This window comes from Erinaceus europaeus, chromosome 1 (genome assembly GCF_950295315.1).
Source record: "Erinaceus europaeus chromosome 1, mEriEur2.1, whole genome shotgun sequence".
Classification (NCBI taxonomy): domain Eukaryota; kingdom Metazoa; phylum Chordata; class Mammalia; order Eulipotyphla; family Erinaceidae; genus Erinaceus; species Erinaceus europaeus.
The window spans coordinates 71,590,160-71,606,800 of NC_080162.1; the positions used below are offsets into that span (position 1 = coordinate 71,590,160).

Consider the following 16,641-nt stretch of genomic DNA (forward strand, 5'->3'; position numbering starts at 1 on the left):
GTGTGTGAATTCTTATCTGTGTCTCTCATTATTTTCCTAAATCCTAGCAATCCAAACCTGACACTGGTACTATCCACCTGCTCAATATTAACAACTGATTTACTCACTAGATCCTTATGGAATGCCTGCTGTTGGCAAGGACTGTGGCAGTAGCAGTGTTCCCCAGATGATAAGATATACATTATGGGGAGTCGGGCTGTAGCGCAGCGGGTTAAGCGCAGGTGGCGCAAAGCACAAGGACCAGCATAAGGGTCCCAGTTCGAACCCCGGCTCCCCACCTGCAGGGGAGTCGCTTCACAAGCGGTGAAGCAGGTCTGCAGGTGTCTATCTTTCTCTCCTCCTCTCTGTCTTCCCCTCCTCTCTCCATTTCTCTCTGTCCTATCCAACAACGACAACAACAATAATAACTACAACAATAAAACAACAAGGACAACAAAAGGGAATAAATAAATAAAATAAATATAAAAAGAAAGATATGCATTATGGGTTAGAAAAAGAAGAACAGGATGCTAGTGGGGAGGGGATAGCTGCAATTGTGAACAGGCGTCAGGGAAGGCTGTCTAGTGGGGTGCTTTAATTCTAGTGTGGGGAGGTTCAAACCTGGGCCCTCATACAGTGTAAAGTGTATGCTCTGTGGGGTGAGATACTCTGGCCCCAACACATCTTAAAAAAAGATTAATGGAGGGGGCTGGGCACTGGCACATCCAGTTGAGTACACACATTACAATGTATAAGGACCCTGGTACTTTCCTGCAGGGGGGAGATTCATGAATGGTGAAGCAGTGTTGCAGGTATCTCTCTCATTCTATCTTCCCCTCTTCAATTTCTCTCCGTATTATCAATTAAAAAATAAAAAGTATTAAAAAAGGATTCATGTTGAAAGAGAGAGAGAGAGAGAAGCAGAGCATCATTCTGGCATATGTAGTGCTAGGAATTAAGCTCAGCATCTCATGCTCACAAGTTCTGAGCGATTCTGCTGTGCCAGCTGCAGGACCACATGAATCTTTTGAGGTCCTCTATGCATATTTTTTTTGCCACATGGATCTTGCCTGTGTGGCTGCTTGCTTCTTCTAAACAAGCCAAAGAGAGAGTCTCTCCTTGCTAGATGAGCATTATGATCTCATACAATGTGATCACATACAGGTACTTGTGTCTTTTCCATCACCCTTACTCTATTCTGTTAGGAGAACTTCAGAGGTCCCTCCCATACTCATCGGGAGTGAATCATACAAGGTCATGAACACTAAGAACCTTGGGGACCAGGTAGATTCTGTCACTCCCCACACATTGACAGGTGTCTCTTTATCTCCTTAAGACCTTCACTATCTTGTATCAGTAGGCTTTCTTCTGGAAAACTACCATCTTCATACAAATGTTCTAAAAACATCTCCCATCTTATGTTTGAGGAAAAAAATCTTGCCTACATTTCCTCTTCAGCTACCCCTTTATTTTTGTATTTTCCTTAATAGTGGAGGATTTTTAGGGGTGGGGGCAAGAGAGAAGCTACAGACTGCTCTGTTGTGGCTGAGACTTTGATGCCTCAGGCATACTAATATTGCATTCTAACATACTATGCTATTTCCTCAGGCCTGATGTCCAATATCCTGACACTGATTTCCTAGCACTTTTTTTTAACTTTCTTAAAAAATTTTTTTTAAAAAAAAATTATCTTTATTGATAGGATAGAGACAGTCAGAAATCGTGAGGGAAGGGGGAGACAGAGAGGGAAATAGACACCTGCAGCCTTACAAGTGGGGACCAGGGGGCTTGAACCTGGGTCCTTGCACACTGCAATGTGTACACTTAACCAGGCGTGCCACCGCCTGGCCCATGATTGCCTAGCACTTAATGAGAGAAGAACAAATGCCAAGATCTTCCACTGTTACTGATCATCTTAAATCATTTGTGTTCCATGTGCTCACCCAAATCCCATTCTTAGCTGACTTTTCTCACCACCTGACATACATTCACCATTATGAGCCCCCCACCCCCTAATCTATCCCTTTCTCTCTTCTGAGAACTGGTGCAAACAGTACCTGCAATGCACGGTTATGGGATGGTTCCCTGACTGCTGTTGCTGCTTCTGCACAGCCGCGATGATGCTGATCATGCCCTTTCCATCACTGGGGATTCCCACTTCAGGCCAGCCATGGAAATGGAACTGGCGGATCTGCCGGCTCTTGTTCTCCTTTGGCAAAAGGGGTGTTAAAAGAGGCAGAAATAACCCACTTCCCTTGTGGGAGGAGCTCCACCCAATAGCCACCTTACCCTGGTGTTGGTGACTAGGAGGTCTCTGACAGTGTAGCTCTCACATTCCTCCTCCTTCTTCAGCTCCACTGTGATGTCTCCATAGGACACCAGTCCATCAGAAGGCCAGTACTGTGCACACTTCTCCTGGAGGGGCAATGGGAGAGGTGAGAGACTCAGAATAGTATGTGTGGTAGAGGCAGGGCTGCCCTATGAATGCTGGTCCTTGCATGACTCCAATTAACTTCTTCTTTTTTTTTTAATATTTTTTAAATATTTATTTATTCCCTTTTGTTGCCCTTCCAATTAACTTCTTATCTTCACGAAGACACCACATTTTAAAATTTAATTCCGGGGTCGGGTGGTAGCGCAGTGGGTCAAGGGCATGTGGCACAAAGCGCAAGGACTGGGGGTCGGGCGGTGGCGCAGTGGGTTAAGCGCATGTGGCGCAAAGCGCAGGGACCGGCTTAAGGATCCCGGTTCGAGCCCCCAGCTCCCCACCTGCAGGGGAGTCGCTTCACAGGCAGTGAAGCAGGTCTGCAGGTGTCTATATTTCTCTCCTCTTCTCTGTCTTCCCCTTCTCTCTCCATTTCTCTCTGTCCTATCCAACAACGAATTGTGTCAACAAGGGCAATAATAATAGCCACAACGAAGCTACAACAAGGGCAACAAAAGGGGAAAAAAAATGGCCTCCAGGAGCGGTGGATTCATGGTGCAGGCACCGAGCCCAGCAATAACCCTGGAGCTGGAGGAGGAAAAAAAAAAAAAAAAAAAAAACAAAGCGCAAGGACTGGTGGAAGGATCCCGGTTTGAGCCCCTGGTTCCCCACCTGCAGGGGAGTCACTTCACAGGCAGTGAAGCAGGTCTGCAGGTATCTATCTTTCTCTCCTCCTCTCTGTCTTTCCCTCCTCTCTCCATTTCTCTCTGTCCTATCCAACAACAACATCAACAATGATAATAGTAACCACAACAATGGTAAAATAACCAGGGTAAGAAAAAAAAAAGGAGGGGGAAATGGCCTCCAGGACCAGTAGATTCATGGTGCAGGCACCGAGCCCTGGCAATAACCCTGGAGGCAAAATAGTAAAAATAAAAACTTAACTCCACCATCAGAGATAATCACTTAATCTTCTGGCATTATTTATAGTCTAATTTGAAACACTGACAGAGAATGTCTTTGTCTCACTCCTTTTTGTCACCCTTTGAGTGTTACTTGGGTTGTTTCCACATTTTATAGCTGTGTTCAGACCAAAAAACCAGAAAAACTCTGCATGTCCACCCAGCCCAGTCTACTTTCATCCTCTTTTTTTTTTTTGCTTCCAGGGTTATCATTGGGGCTTGGTGCCTGCACTATGAACCCACTGCTCCTGTGGCCATTTATTTTATTTTATTGGATAGGACAGAGAGAAATTGAGGGGGGAGATAGAGAGTGAGAGAGAAAGACAGATACTTGCAGACCTGCTTCCCTGCTTGTGAAATTACCCCCCTTGCAGATGGGGAGCTGGGGGCCGATTGGGTATCCCTGCACTTCCTAAGTGCGCTTAATGTGTGCCACTGCCCGGCCCCCCGCCCTCTTTTTAATCTGCAAAGTACCTTTCAGTTGTCAGAACCTGGACTTTTGTCCATGCGAGGGTACTTTTGTCCATGCGAGGTCGGGTGGTAGCGCAGTGGGTCAAGGGCATGTGGCACAAAGCGCAAGGACTGGGGGTCGGGCGGTGGCGCAGTGGGTTAAGCGCAAGTGGCGCAAAGCGCAGGGACCGGCGTAAGGATCCCGGTTCGAGCCCCCAGCTCCCCACCTGCAGGGGAGTCGCTTCACAGGCAGTGAAGCAGGTCTGCAGGTGTCTATATTTCTCTCCCCTTCTCTGTCTTCCCCTTCTCTCTCCATTTCTCTCTGTCCTATCCAACAACGAATTGTGTCAACAAGGGCAATAATAATAGCCTGTCTCTGACTACATGTGGCTCAGTTCCCTCTACAGCTCCTGTGGGCAGGAGCTGCCTTATTCCTTCTTATTATTCTAGGACCCTGTACACTGCCTGTACATGGCAGATAGTTTCTCAGGTATATGAGTCTGTTTAATATCTTCAGAACAAGTGAGGGTGTAAATAAAACAAAATATGTTCACTTGTTTGTAACTAATTTTTTTTTGGAGAAATTTTATATACTTTATTGTTGGCAATTAAAAAGATCCTCAATCGGGAGTCTGGTGGTAGCGCAGCGGGTTAAGCGCAGGTGGCGTAAAGCACAAGGACCAGCTTAAGGATCACGGTTTGAGCCCCCGGCTCCCCACCTGCAGAGGAGTTGCTTCCACAAGCAATCAGCAGGTCTGCAGGTGTCTATCTTTTCTCTCCCCTCTCTGTCTTCCCCATCTCTCTCCATTACTCTCTGTCCTGTCCAACAATCAATAACAACAATAATAACTACAACAACAATAAAACAAGGGCAACAAAAGGGAATAAATAAATATTTAAAATAGAAAAAAAAGATCCTCAATCATAAATGTACTCTGTATTAATTAGGACATGTCTGGGAAAATAAGGAAAAGTAGACTGATCATACTGGTCTTCCAGTCCTGAGAGAAGTTACTGACTGCTTACATACAGCCAACTTACTGGGCCATACTTTCTGGAAACAGTTTTTTTGACAGAAAGTCTAAATAGGTTTGCCCCCATGCCCAACCCACTTTTCCATGCAGCCTGCTTTGCACAGCCCCGAACCTTTCTGAGCTCACCTGGCCTCTTTCCTCCAGTTCTGTTAGCATCACAATAGAGCAGGATTTCCACTCCCAGATCATTCTCCAGAAGTCTTCGATAGTGTGGAGAAGAGGGCCTTGGCTGGCGATGTAGGAGTCTTTCTGCCGGTATCCCTACACAGGCCACGCCAATGGGAGAAATGAGGTGGTTTAGTCAGGGAGGGAAGACAGGGAGTAGAAAACAGGGACCTGTCACCTGTTCCCACCCCCCTTCTCTTTCCACCTTTCCTCTTTACTCCAGAGCCTGGGTAGAATCAATCACAGGTAGGGGAGAAGTAGGGAAAGATGGGGACTATGTGGAGATAAACTCCTTCCTTTGGCCAAGGGACAAATCTTGTTTGATCAGTTGGTCTCTTTCTAAAGGGGTGAAAGGAAAGGACTGTTGGAAAGAATATGAAGAGAACAGGATGGGAAAGATCAGAGATTTGTGTCTTCAATCTCTGGCTGCGGTTTGCATTACCAATTTGCTTCCAGCTGTTATACAGGTGCAAGCAAGCCCTTAGCATTCCCCACACCCCCTTCAGCTCTCTGGGGTCCCAAATTTTGAGTTTACAGGGTAGGTGGGTAGGTATAAGTTCTGAAATTGATGACAGACTCAGGGACAATCTTCCCAAGCACAAAGAGGGCAAGAAAACAAGACTCTGCTGAATTTCCACAGAATGTTGAGAGCTTAGGGGCCACAGTCAGTACTTACATCAATAAAGGAAGCGTTCACGTAGTCTGTGTTCTCCTCACCCCTCTTAACTGGAATGATCACTCTATTGAATTCATCTGCAGGAAAGACAGCGGCTTGTGGCTCCCCAACTTCACCTATCCTCCCCTTCTTTTTCCACCTTTCTTTCCACTTTTCACTACCCCAGAGCCTGGGTAGAACCAATCCCAGGTGGGGAAGAACATGCCTGTTTCTAGCCTAGGAGGGAGAAAGTCTTTGGTCTTCGTGTTCTTTTATTTCCAGAAGCTGCTAAAGAACTGGGAACAATAAGAGCCAATGCTATAATTCTTATTTCCAAGCTGATCATTCGCTTATACTGAGAAGAAGTGGGTGGGGAAATGGAAAGGGAAGGGGGCACTAAAGTTCTGGGGTGGGGAGAGAGTTCTCACATGGAATGATTTGTAAAACTCGGTTCTTCTTCATATTGGCTGGGAGGTTTCCGGTCCGCATCTTGTCATTCTGGATTTTGATTGATGTTAGTTTCTGAATTGGGAAGGGAGGAAACATTACTGATCCCAGTAACTGAAGTTGAGAAGATGATGCGTATCACTGGACCTGTGTCTCCAGGTCCCCGGCTATGCAGAGCTCTTCTTACCTGAACCCTGCACCTCTCGCTGGCAACACTGTTTCTTCTATCCTTAAGCTCAGTCAACAGACTACAAGAATGGAAAGCAGCGCTTTCTGGAGTCCTATGGGCCCTTCTGGAACTCCCTTGGACCGGAACTTTATGAGAACTAGAATAAGGATCTTAGACCCACAGGAGGCAATGTGTCTGCCTTCCTTCTATCCCTGCCATCCCACCCCCACAGGCTACTTCAAAGCTTATGAAAACTTTATTCATACGTACGTTCTCCTTTTCCCTGATTCTGAGCTTCTTTCTCTCTTTGTACTATTATTGTTATTATTATTTTAGATAGACAGAGAAGTAGAGAGGCTGAGAAAGCATGAAAGAGACCATAGTACTAAAGCTTCCTTCAGTGCAGTTAGGGCCAGGCTCAAACCTGGGTGGCATGCAAGGCAATGCAGCACACTATCCAAGCGAGCTATTTCATCACTGGCGCCTGAGGTTCCTTCTCAATCCTTGCTACTCAAAGGGTAATGCATGAATCAGTAGCAGCAGCCTTACCTTTCAGAAATGGAGAACCACAGACCCCAACTCAGACCTGACTCGGACACTCAAGTTGTAATGGGACCCTGAGGTATACAAGTATGAGAAGAACTACCTTAAGGAATGTGGTCTTCCTCACCTATCCCAGAATATTTTGTTTTTAGGAGCCCTGCCTTTTCTTTTCTTTTTGACTGCCACCGGGGTTACTGCTAGGACTTGGTGCTAGGGCTGAGCGCTGGCTCTATGAATCCATGACTCCTGGTGGCCATTTTTCCCCCCTTTCTACTTGATTTTTATTTGACAGGACAGAGAGGAATTGAGAAGGAAGGAGAGATAGAGAGGGACAGAGAAAGATAGACACCTGTAGACCTGCTTCACCGCTCATAAAACGTCCTCCCTGTAGGCGGGGAATGGGACTCAACTCAATCCTAACGCATGGTGGCATGTGCTTAAATGAGTGTGCCACCCCCTTTTCTTTCTTTCTTTCTTCTTTCCCTCCAGGGTTATTGCTGGGCTCGGTGCCTGCACCATGAATCCACCGCTCCTAGAGGCCATTTTTTCCCCCTTTTGTTGCCCTTGTTGTTGTAGCCTCGTTGTAGTTATTATTATTACCATTGTTGATGTTGTTCGTTGTTGGATAGGACAGAGAGAAATGGAGAGAGGAGGGGAAGACAGAGAGGGGGAGAGAAAGACAGACACCTGCAGACCTGCTTCACCGCCTGTGAAGCGACGCCCCTGCAGGTGGGGAGCCGAGGGCTCAAACCAGGATCCTTACCCCGGTCCTTGCGCTTTGCACCACGTGCGCTTAACCCACTGTGCCACCACCCGACCCCCCCCTTTCCTTCAATACTTGTTTCATAGAGACAGGCACAGAGAAATCAGTGTGCGTGCGAGGGAAATAGAAAGAGGTAAAGGGAGAGAGAGAAGGGAAAGAGATACTTGTAGCACTGCTTCACCACTAGTGAAGCTTTCTCCTGCAGGTGGGGACTGGGAGCTTGAAACTGGGTCCTTGCACATGGTAGTGTGTGTGCTCTACCAAATATGCCACAGCCTGACCCACTGGGAACACTTTCACTAATGGGAATGTAATATATTCCCTAGGTTCCTGGAGGTACTGTAGTACTTGGTCAAAGCATGGAGCAGACAGAGCAAGCTCCTATTCTACCTCCTTGCTCCAAAAGTCCAATTAAAATATTGTCCTTGAGTAGAGGAGATGCCACATATTAAACTGACAAAAACAGATGCCAAGTGCAAGGACCGGCCTAAGGATCCCGGTTCGAGTCCCTGGCTCTCCACCTGCAGGGGAGTTGCTTCACAGGCAGTGAACCAGGTCTGCAGGTGTCTACCTTTCTTTCCTCCTCTCTCTCTGTTTTCCCCTCTTCTCTCCATTTCTCTCTGTCCTATCTAACAACAAAGACATCAGTAACAACAACAATAAATAAGGGTAACAAGAGGGGAAAAAAAAAAAAAAAGCAGGTGCCACATTTGATCTTAACTGAAAGGCCAAGCAAAGATGAAAAGATTTATTTTTGCCACACAATATAACCACCAGTGTGGGCACATGGTAGGCTTAAAAAGTAAAACCATCACTTGGGTCCCACCTCCTAATACAATCCAAACAACTGACTCCAGTGTACAGGATGGGTTGACAAGTACCAGGATATACATAAGGAGTCAAAGATTCTTAGCTACCTACCCACATGTCTTACAAGGGGATTCATGATTTGTTGGTAAGTCTACAAGGAAGCAAGTGTCACGTGGCTCCTTCAGTCAGAAAGAGGTGGTTCAGCTCCAACTCACCTTAAACTCCTCCTCTAATCCATTGTTGCTGGTCCCTGGAATTTTGTTGTAAATTTTCTGCAGATGTGTTTCTAGAGAGGTCACTTCCAGTTCTGTATCTCCGTAGAGATAATGTTCCAGAAGAGCCTGGTATATGAAGACATACTGCATCTGGAATGCAGACAGTGCCCGGGTTCTCAGTTACATACAATATGGCCCTGGAGTCCCCAGTTAACCCTCCCACCCTCATTTCATTTCATTCTCCTTCTCTGACCCTAACGTGGATAAGATGATTTGCTCTTTAGCAGGGGAGATAGCACAGTGGTTATGCAAAAAGACTTTCATGCCTGAGGTCCCTAGGTCCTAGATTCAATCCCGGCACCAATGTAAGCCAGAACTGAGCAGTACTCTGATAAAATTTAAAAGATTTGCTCTCATTCCAACTTAGAGAGGTAGGCCTAGAGAATCTTACATTGATATCCTTGGATAGAATTCTGGAGAAGGACAGTCATTTCAAGAGCATAGAACTGGTAGTCTAATGGAGCTGTCGAAATCTGGTGAAACACAAAACCTGAGCCAGGCTCCCTCCTGGTGCTGGGCTCTTTGAACATCATGTCTTAACTACAGGGCTGACCTCACTGCTGCTCCCAGACGTGATTGAGCTGAGTCACAGCTCTGTGGCACCAGCTTTCAGCTGCCAACGTGCCTGTATCCATCTGGAATTTTTCCTTTAAAGCCTAGTGCAAATGACACCTGCCTTCCTAATCCCCCTAAGGCATAACCTCCCCCCTGCTCCACATTTCTTTTAATACATAATTTATCACTGTATGTTGATCATTTATAATAACCTAGGAGGCTGACTAATCACAAGGCACATAGACATTGTTTCTGGAATGCCCCTAACCTCACCCATAAATCACTCACGTCTGTTTGCACCATCTGGCAGCGCTGTGCCCGGATCCGACTCACAAAGCCGTATACGTCCACCTTGCGCTCTGTATGCATCATGTCCAGCATGGCATCAATGACGACAAAGGTACCAGTACGTCCTACACCCGCACTATAGTCAAAGAGCAGAGTTGTTACTGGGATGGCCAACAAGTCTCGTGTGAGCATGGGTTTCTTTAGGCTTCTATTATTATTATTATTATTATTTTGTCTTAACCAGAGCACTGCTCAGTTGTGTGGGGGGATTGAACCTTTGATTTTGGAGCCTCAGGCATTAGAGTCCCTTTGCATAACCATTATGCTATTTATCCCTGCCCAGGCCTGGAATTCTTATGGAGCCAACAACCCCTGTGTACCCTGAGCTTATCTCTAGGCATCAGGCCTAGGGAACCATGACACTTAGAAGGGCCTGGAGGGTCCAAGTACAGAAGGCAACACTCAAGCCAGCTCCTTGGATTCACAGCAGTGGTCGGTCTCCCCACCTCTAATTCTGAAGGCCTTCTACTCCCTCTGTCCTCAAGTGCTCTTCATCCAGCAACAAAACTCGAGAAGCCTCTTTGCTTCCTTGGGGGTTCCAACAGCTCATCTGCTCTGAGCCAGTTTGTTAGCCAGGACACCTGGGCTCGCCTCTGCTCTGTTCATAGAAGCAGAGTGTGGCGTAAGTTGGGAGCTAGGAGTCAGACCACACTGACCTGCAGTGGACTACGATGGCCCCTGCATACTGAGGGTTACAGGCCTTCACCTTCTTGAGGAACTTGAGCATGCCAATTGGGGTGAAAGGCACCCCAAAGTCTGGCCAGCTGGTAAAGTGGAACTGAGTGATGAGGCGCTGTGGTTTTCTGTTGGTCACGTCACCCACCTGTAAAGTAAGGAGATCTTGGGTGTTGACACTGATACTGTGGGGCAGGGCACTACTAGGGGAGGGAGGGTAAGGCTTAAGGATCAGGGTCAGCTGTGGTTGTCACTGGCAAGGGGAAGTGAGAGTGTACCCTAGGAAGTTTTAGCCATGGACAGAGTCTTCTTAGAAAGCCCATGAAGGAGGGAGAACTGTTACTGTTATTCGCAGCCTATAGATGTAGAAAGTGAGACTCAGATGGTAAATGACCTGGCCACGGTCCGAGAACTAGTAGAAATAAGATGTGGGCCCAGCAAGATAGCTCACTTGGAAAGCACACTTGCTTTGTCTTATGCATGACTGAGATTTGAGCATGGCCCCACTATACAGAAAGAAGCTTTATTTTATTTTTAAACTCTTTTTAATCTTTATTTATTTATTGGATAGAAGGTTAGAAATCGGGAGTCAGGCGGTAGCACAGAGGGTTAAGCGCAGATGGCACAAAGTTGCAAGGACTGGTATAAGGATCCCGGTTCGAGCCCCTACTCCCAACTACAGGGGAGACACTTTACAAGCAGTGAAGTAGGTCTGCAGGTGTCTTACTCTCCCCCCTCTCCATTTCTCTCTGTCCTATCCAACAACAGCAACAGCAATAACATCAACTATAATAACTACAACAATAAAACAAGAGCAACAAAAGGGAAAATAAATATTTTTTAAAAAGTCAGAAATCGAGAGGGGAGGGAGAAGACAGAGAGAGAGAGATGGAGAGAGAGAGAGTCAGAGAGACACCTGAAGCACTGCTTCATCACTTGTGAAGCTTTCCCCCTGCAGGTAAGAACTGGGAGCTTGAACCTGGGTCCCTGTGCACTGTGACACGTGTGCTCATTCAGGTGCGCCACCACCTGGCCCCCAGAAGGAAGCTTTATATCTCTGTTCTTGTCTTTTTTTTCTTTTCCCCCTCTTTCATTCTTCCTTTCCTTGCCTCTTTTCTTCCTTCTTTTCATTGCCACCAGGGTTCTCACTGGGGCTTGGTGCCTATATGACAAATTCACTATTCCCAGTGACCTTTCTTTTTGCTTTTATTTTTTTTTCTTTTAGTTGACAGGATAGAGAGAAATTAAGAGGGGCAGGGGTGATGGGGGGTGAGAGAGAGAAAGAGACAGAGACAGAGACCTTCAGCACTGCTTCATTCATCCTGAAGCTTCTCAGCTGCATGTAGGGACCATGGCTTGAACCTAGGTCCATATGCACGGTCACATGTGTGCTCAACTGGCCCTTGTTCCTGTCCTTCTATCTGAAAACAAGTTTCCTATTCACTGCACCATACAGGCAGCTGAAGGTGACTTTTGCTCAGGCCTCCAGGGATGCTATAGAGGTTGAGGGGTGAGAAACCCACCACAGCATTGGTGTCAGGAGTCTTTAGAGTAAGAGAGAAGTAAGAAAAATGCCCATGTAATGTACCACCTCCTAATATAACTGCTTCATATCTAAGATGATCACGCTCTGTCTATAGTGCTTTTCCTCCCAGTCATAAATATGCTGGTCTCTGAGCTCTGAGGAGAAAGTTTCCTAGGAGCACAGGTCTCTGATTCAGAGTCCAGCCATACCACACATACCCATTCCTGACCACCCTGAGTAAGAAGGGGCAAGAACAACCTATCTTACCTACCCTTTCAGTGGTCAGTAAATCCTGAGAGAGAACTGAGAATGGAGGTGGGAGACAGTACCTGCTGAATGCAGAACTTTCTCACTGTGTAGTCCACCAGGACGGTCACATCCTCTACTGATACTCGGATATTCCCGTAGGTCCAGCAGCCTTGGTCAGGCCAGTATTGGGCACACTTACACTGGAAAAGAAGAGATACACATTTTCTGACTTTAGACCTGTCTCTAAGCAGATGAAAAGGACCTAAGTGGAAAAGATTAGACTGAAGACTTCAGATACCCCCTTTCCCTCACTTCAGCTAGCTGCAGACTTATTTAGTATAACTGCTTAACTTATGTACAGTCTCAGCAAGGGCCACTCGCTCAGACAAGGGTAAGTTGGATGCTATTTTATCACTTGCACAATATCTCATCTGTTCTAGGGTTAAGACTGTCTGCACTATAGGAGCCAGTGACCTCTGAGGTGTCACCAGGGTAGACTGAGGCAGACTGTAACCCTAACCAAAGAGGCCCAAGGCCTTCCTTATCTGGCATGCAGGCCTAGGACAAATTTCAACAGCCAGAAATCTGGTTGGAGGAAATAAAGCTAAAACCCAGCCCTAGTACTATGCCTCCAGAGCACTGTGGAGATGCTGATCAACATACTCAACACTTTGGTATAGCGGTCAAGTTGACCAAAGGTCATTCAGTCTGAAGAAAGACTACCTTAAGGGCTGAGGAGATAGCCTAATGGTTATGCAAACAACTCTCATGTCCTGAGGCTCCAAAGTCCCAAATTCCATCCCTAGTACCAACATAAGGCAGATCTGAGCAGTGCTTTGGCCTTTCTCTCATTGAAATGAAATAAATAAAATATTTAAAAAATTATATTGAACAGGGATTCTTCTCCGGGGTCTAGTCTAGGACTTGGAGCTGATTCTGCCTGTGGTCCAGTGATATGAACAGGCACAGCAACTACAAATGGAAAATGATCAGTCAGAAAGTTTGCAGATCAGGCCTGGGCTTCACATTCCCTTGCACTCCTTAGAGTCTCAGTGTAGAGCTGCCTCTGTCAGCTCAGGCAAGAAACTAGTGCAATGAGAAACTAGAGAAGGTGGGGAGAAAACTGGCTCAGTGGATTTTCCTTGGCTAAAGTCCCAAGTCTTTCTTTCAGGTTGCTTTGCACCAGGGTGAGTTTCTGATTGTCAGAGATCACATGATTGGCATATACCCATAAGGTTTACCGGAGGCTTTCAGGCCACAGGAAAGTCTGACAGGCACATTAGATGGGTTCTACCTGGATGAATAATTGGCTCACTAACCACATAGGGTGTACAATCCAGGTTCGGACTTTAGCTGAGCAGTCCCCCTGCTGGTCATGCTTGTATCAAGGGCTCTCCTATGTAAATTCTCCTCACCTCCTTTCTCTCTTTTAAGTTGGTCACCATGACAATGGTGGCGGTGTTTTGTTCCCAGATCATCCTCCAGAAATCATTCACTGTTTCTTCTTTTGGTCCTAGAGTAGTCAATAGTATAGAGGAGAAAAACATATATCCAGGGTTAAGAAAAATGCTGGGAAATTAGAAATATGCATTCCTAACCTTTATAAGTTTGTATATGACTGCAGCTAAATATCCATCTATCTGCTCACCTACCTATTAAGTGAGCATTTCCCATATTTTCGTCATGTATATGATAGGCACTTTACTAGGAAGTAGAGTTAGGAGGTTGTCAGAATATGAAGAGAACACCAAAGTTGTCTTCTCTGACACACTGCCTTACTCTCATCTTTTCTTCCAGCTCTCCTACCCCAGCTTTCTGACTGGTTCCCCTTGGCCCTTATCTTGCTCTTATAGTCCCTTTCCCAGAAAGGCCTTTCTCAATACAAACATTTTGTCAGGACTCTCATGAAAATCCTATAATGATGTCCTATTATCTATGATTCAAGTCTTTCCTAGCCTGCCTTTTACTCCTTTAGATTCTGATATCTTACTATTTATTGTTCACACTTTCTTCTACTTAGCACACCCTTTACAATGATTTTGCTCAACTCCTGTCGTCCTTTCTTCCTATGAGCCACCTGCACTTCTGCCTTGGCTGCCCTTTCTCTCTGTGCACCCTTTCTAAATTCTCATCCACCTGCTGTGTCATAAAACAGAGCTGGAGCCTCACTTTTTCCATATGATTTTTCCTGATCTTAATCAGGCAGTAAAACAACTTCCCCTCTCTGCACATCTTTCTGGCACCTGCACACTTCAATTGATGGCTTTTCTTTTCAGTACTGTTTTTGTGGTTTTGAGATTTACTAAAGAGAATGCAAACTTAAAGTCAACAGGTGTGCAGCCTTGGAGGTGGCACAGTGGATAGATAGTCTGTCAAGCATGAGGTCCCGATGTTTTGATCCCAGGTATCACAAATGCCAGAATGATGCTCTGGTTCTTCAATACCACCATTAATAAATCAAAAAATATATGTTTTTTAAAGATGAAGAAAGTCAAAGGCTTATAAAAGTTTTTGCGGGAGTCGGGCTGTAGCGCAGCGGGTTAAGCGCAGGTGGCGCAAAGCACAAGGACCGGCATAAGGATCCCGGTTCGAACCCCGGCTCCCCACCTGCAGGGGAGTCGCTTCACAAGCGGTGAAGCAGGTCTGCAGGTGTCTATCCTTCTCTCCTCCTCTCTGTCTTCCCCTCCTCTCTCCATTTCTCTCTGTCCTATCCAACAACGACAACAACAATAATAACTACAACAATAAAACAACAAGGGCAACAAAAGGGAATAAATAAAATAAATATTTAAAAAAAATTAAAAAAAAAGTTTTTGCTAGACCAGAGATATCACACTGGGCAGGGAATCTGCCTTTCCATATGCACAGCCTGTGAGCTCTGGCATCACAAAGAAATGCCATGGCGCCAGAGGAAACTCCAGTGCTGCGGCATCTCCTAAAAAGGCAAGGGCTACACCGGATTTTATTCTGCTACACAGCTATACTACCTAGATCAGTGCCTGGCATATAATATACGGTCAATAAATATCTGTTGATTGACTAAATAAATGAAATTTTATGGATCATAACACTATTATTTTTCAATGTTTGAACATTTTTGCTAGAAATAAAGGGTGAGGAACACTTGTCAGAAGAGCAGTGTGTACAGAATATGTACAGGATCATGGAATTGATTCTCTTCTTTGATGGTTCCTAGACCACTTATCTATGATTAAACAAGGAAGCTCAGGTCCATGATGAGCCAACCTGGGCCCTGTAAGGCAGCAGTCATCTCTAGAGACTGTTCCTAAATTCAAGTTCTGAACAGTCTGCCTAGAGACGCCATCTCCCATAGGTCCTAAGACAGGGATTCATTAAATGTCTTTGTGTGTAGCTTTCTCTCTTTTTCTTAAATTGCCACCAGGTTATCACTGGGGTGGTGACTGCATGGCAAATCTACCGCTGTTGGTGGCCCATTTTTCCTCTTTTTTTAATTTTTAAAAATTAACTTTATATATTGAATAGAGATAGCCAGAAATTGAGAGGGTAGGGGGAGATAGAGAGGGAGAGAGAACGAGAGACACCTGCAGCACTGCTTCACCACTCATAGAGCTTTCCTCTACAGGTGGAGACAGGGACGGCAGTGGCCTTGAACCAGGGTCCTTGCACATAACATGTGCATTCAACCTGGTGCATAACCACCTGGCCCCTCCTCTTCTTTCTTTTATTTATTTTTAATTTCTTTGTTGGGGGATTAATGTTTTACATTTGACAGTAAATACAATAGTTTGTACATGCATAACACTGCTCAGTTTTCCACATAACAATACAACCCTCACTGGGTCCTCTGTCCTTTTCTTTCTAATGTTTTATTATTATATTTCTTTTTTTTAAAAAATTTATTTCTTTATTGGGGAATTAATGTTTTACATTCAACAGTAAATACAATAGTTTGTACATGCATAACATTCCCCAGTTTCCCATTTAACAATACAACCCCCACTAGGTCATTTATCATCTTTCATGGACCTGTATTATTATTATATTTCTTACAGTTAACAATAATCACAGAACACTACCACATTCTTTTACTTATTTATTTGTTATTGGATAGAGACAGAGAGAAATTGAGAGAGAAGGGGGAGACAGAGAGGAAGAGAGACAGAGACGCCTGCAGACCTGCTTTACCGCCTGTGAAGTGACTCCCCTGCAGGTGGGGAGGTGGGGAGCTGGGGCTCCAACTGGGATCCTTGCGCTTTGTGCCACGTGCGATTAACCCGCTACGCTACCGCCCAACTCCCCACTACCACATTCTTATCAATCTATTCAACACTGGGAAGAAAAGAACCAAGCCCATAGTTAAGTCCAAGAGTGGAAAAAAAAAATCACCATTATTTTACCTTGTGCAGCAATGAATTTGTTCTTTTCTTGGTAGCCCTACAGGATGACGTGGGGGGGGGGGGGTGTGAGAGATAAAAAGAAAGTAAAAACCAAAAATGAATTCAAATGAAATTCTTGAGACACTGTTACTAAAGCTCCTCTTAAGAAAAAGGTCTAGGTACATGTAATGCTTGGGATCAAACCCAGGACTCCATGTTTTTAAGTTCAGTGCTCTAGCCATTATGCCACCTTC

The 16,641-nt window shown here is 45.4% G+C and overlaps 1 protein-coding gene and 1 non-coding gene across 4 annotated transcripts in view; both read right to left on the reverse strand.

Annotated features, from left to right (window-relative positions):
• PTPRA (protein tyrosine phosphatase receptor type A) overlaps positions 1 to 16,641 on the reverse strand; it is a 129,096-nt gene that overhangs the window by 4,340 nt on the left and 108,115 nt on the right. For all 3 annotated transcript variants that reach the window (XM_060187394.1, XM_060187404.1, XM_060187416.1), the window contains 11 exons: positions 16,409 to 16,445; positions 13,445 to 13,542; positions 12,110 to 12,229; positions 10,237 to 10,403; positions 9,521 to 9,656; positions 8,618 to 8,767; positions 6,099 to 6,192; positions 5,692 to 5,768; positions 4,977 to 5,111; positions 2,269 to 2,394; positions 2,037 to 2,188 (listed from right to left, as the gene is read on the reverse strand). In XM_060187394.1, the coding sequence (XP_060043377.1) occupies positions 2,037 to 2,188; positions 2,269 to 2,394; positions 4,977 to 5,111; positions 5,692 to 5,768; positions 6,099 to 6,192; positions 8,618 to 8,767; positions 9,521 to 9,656; positions 10,237 to 10,403; positions 12,110 to 12,229; positions 13,445 to 13,542; positions 16,409 to 16,445 (1,292 nt within the window). The remainder of the gene's footprint in view (positions 1 to 2,036; positions 2,189 to 2,268; positions 2,395 to 4,976; positions 5,112 to 5,691; positions 5,769 to 6,098; positions 6,193 to 8,617; positions 8,768 to 9,520; positions 9,657 to 10,236; positions 10,404 to 12,109; positions 12,230 to 13,444; positions 13,543 to 16,408; positions 16,446 to 16,641) is intronic.
• Positions 7,905 to 8,087, reverse strand: LOC132542605 (U2 spliceosomal RNA). Its single transcript, XR_009553572.1, has one exon. It is a non-coding gene; the product is annotated as a U2 spliceosomal RNA (small nuclear RNA).